This window comes from Tasmannia lanceolata, unplaced genomic scaffold, assembly GCF_043159265.1.
Source record: "Tasmannia lanceolata isolate RefF3 unplaced genomic scaffold, GAP_Taslan_0.1 ptg000013l, whole genome shotgun sequence".
Taxonomy (NCBI): domain Eukaryota; kingdom Viridiplantae; phylum Streptophyta; class Magnoliopsida; order Canellales; family Winteraceae; genus Tasmannia; species Tasmannia lanceolata.
This window is the reverse complement of record NW_027518690.1, coordinates 26,289,906-26,291,947: the sequence shown is the minus strand read 5'-3', so window position 1 is coordinate 26,291,947 and position 2,042 is coordinate 26,289,906. Positions and strand designations below refer to the sequence as shown.

At 39.3% G+C, this 2,042-nt stretch overlaps 1 protein-coding gene across 1 annotated transcript; it reads left to right on the top strand.

Moving 5' to 3' along the window:
• The first annotated feature begins 230 nt into the window (after positions 1-230).
• On the top strand, positions 231-656 carry LOC143891102 (uncharacterized). Its single transcript, XM_077395749.1, has one exon. It carries the CDS (start codon positions 231-233, stop codon positions 654-656), a length of 426 nt encoding a protein of 141 aa, XP_077251864.1.
• The last annotated feature ends 1,386 nt before the right edge of the window (positions 657-2,042 follow it).

The window sequence follows — 2,042 nt, the reverse complement described above, 5'->3', positions numbered from 1 at the left end:
GAAATAGCTTCCGCGGCCACTTGCATCCTAGGAAAAAATTTTCTTTGAAATTGTTTCCATGGAAAATGGGTTTTCCTTTCGGCCACTCTTTTTCCATGACAGTTGTGAGTAGAGTAGTGAAATAAAAAAAATAAAAATAAAAAGATTCACCCGGGAATAAAACAAAGTCTTATCTCCAAGAAAAGGGAACATGAGGTTGTTATTTATTAAAGACATGGCCCTTATTGAACATGCAAAAGGCAATGAAGAAAAAAGTAGAGAATGAAGAAATTGAAATACTGAGGGCAGTGGCACAGGCCTGGCTCGGCCATTCAGGGAATCCTAGAAGCACCAAGGAATTCGACGCTCATAGAAGCCATTACAGGCACAGACCCACACGTTTCAAGCTGGAGGCCATGAATATGGTGTCTAAGAAGGGAGGAGGCAACTGGGATTTTGGGCAGTCTCTGTGGGACTCGTATGAGATTGTGGCAGTGTCCAAGAGGCTGGAGGCAGGGCTCGCGTTGGATCACCCTATGTCGTTTAATCACATTGAAAAGAGGCGAAGGGAGAGCAAGAACAGCCTCAGGAATCTGTTTTATCGGGTTTCTTCCAAGAGATTTGACGCGGTTGTCCCCAAAGATGCTGGTTTTCAGTCCTTTGATGATGCGATATAGTGAAAATATTGCTGATTTTAAGTTTGTTTCTCTCTGAGACACGGGAATATCTTTTATTGGATTTGTTCCCGTAGATTTATTTGTAGGATTTCTTCCAAGAGATTTGACGGGGATATCCCCAAAGATGTAGGTTTTATGTCCCCGGAAGATGAGCTGTAGAGAAAATAATGCAAATTTTAACTTGGCCTCACTCTCTCTCGCTCAAGTTTTCCACAATAACCTGGGAGGAGATCATTTTTTTCTCTCCCTTGTTAGGATAAGGATACAAAATCTCTGTTTTGTTTTTAAACAGTTTTATTTGATGGCTTAAGATTTTCTCAATTGCTCTGATTTCCGGTGCAAAATTGAGTCTGTATTAATAAAAATAAAGGGGTACGGATATCAATTCCCTAGTGGTATGTCAAATGGATTGTGCTTTAATTAATATGCAATGCCCTTTTAGAGTGGGCGTGTCAGTAACTATAGCACCAGGGCCTCTTTAGATGCAACTAAATGGCTCGTTACATGATAAGATTATTTGAATGTAAACATACATAGAGATAGGGCATTTGGAAGCCCGAATGTACACATACATAGAGGTAGGGCATTTGGAAGCCATTAACTATAGGAAAATGATTTCAACACAACCATGTTTTCATACAAGACGCTCATGTTTCTTGTCTTTTAGTATTTAAAGAGCTGTAAAAGGGTTTTTACGGTTCCTAAGAAGCACTTAGGTGACAATTACATACTAAAAGACAAGATACATGAGCGCATGTATCAAACATAGTTGTGCTGAAATCATTTCCCTAATTATATCATTTCTAAAACTATTATAGCCAATACTGGCAATAATCATGTATAACTTTAAAACCATTTACATATAAGATTATGCACAAAATATTTTTAGAGACATCGAGAAGAGAGCATTAACTAGTTGGAAAAAACATATAGGCTCTTTCCGAAGAATCACTTTTTGGGCCCACATATATCACAAGGATGTGACCAGGTCATTTGATCCAACTGCCGACTGCAAGTCTGGCTTATTTTTTGTGACCACACATTGATCGGATTGTTCAACCTCTTTGATCCATCGACCCTCATGTATAGTTCTGCCAAGAATTGCTCTTCCATCTTACGTATTGGATTTCCATTCCCATGGGATCTGCTGCGGCTTGAATCCGGCGAAGGTCAATCTAAGGGTCCTTCCTGTTGTGGGTCCAGCCCATGTAGTCTCCACGCCCACAAAACGTTTCCTATTAAAATAGGAAAGTAGCTTTCCTAATTGAATAGGGGGACCGGAAAGATATTGTGTTATAGTGGGTGTGTGCGTGAGAGAGTTAAAAATGTAAACAAAAAAAAATGAAAAAAAAAGTAAGAAAGAAAAGAGAGAGGGAAGAGAAGAAG

Bases quoted from the DNA above. Each gene is read 5' to 3' on its own strand.
- LOC143891102 (XM_077395749.1), top strand. From the start codon at position 231: ATGCAAAAGGCAATGAAGAAAAAAGTAGAGAATGAAGAAATTGAAATA.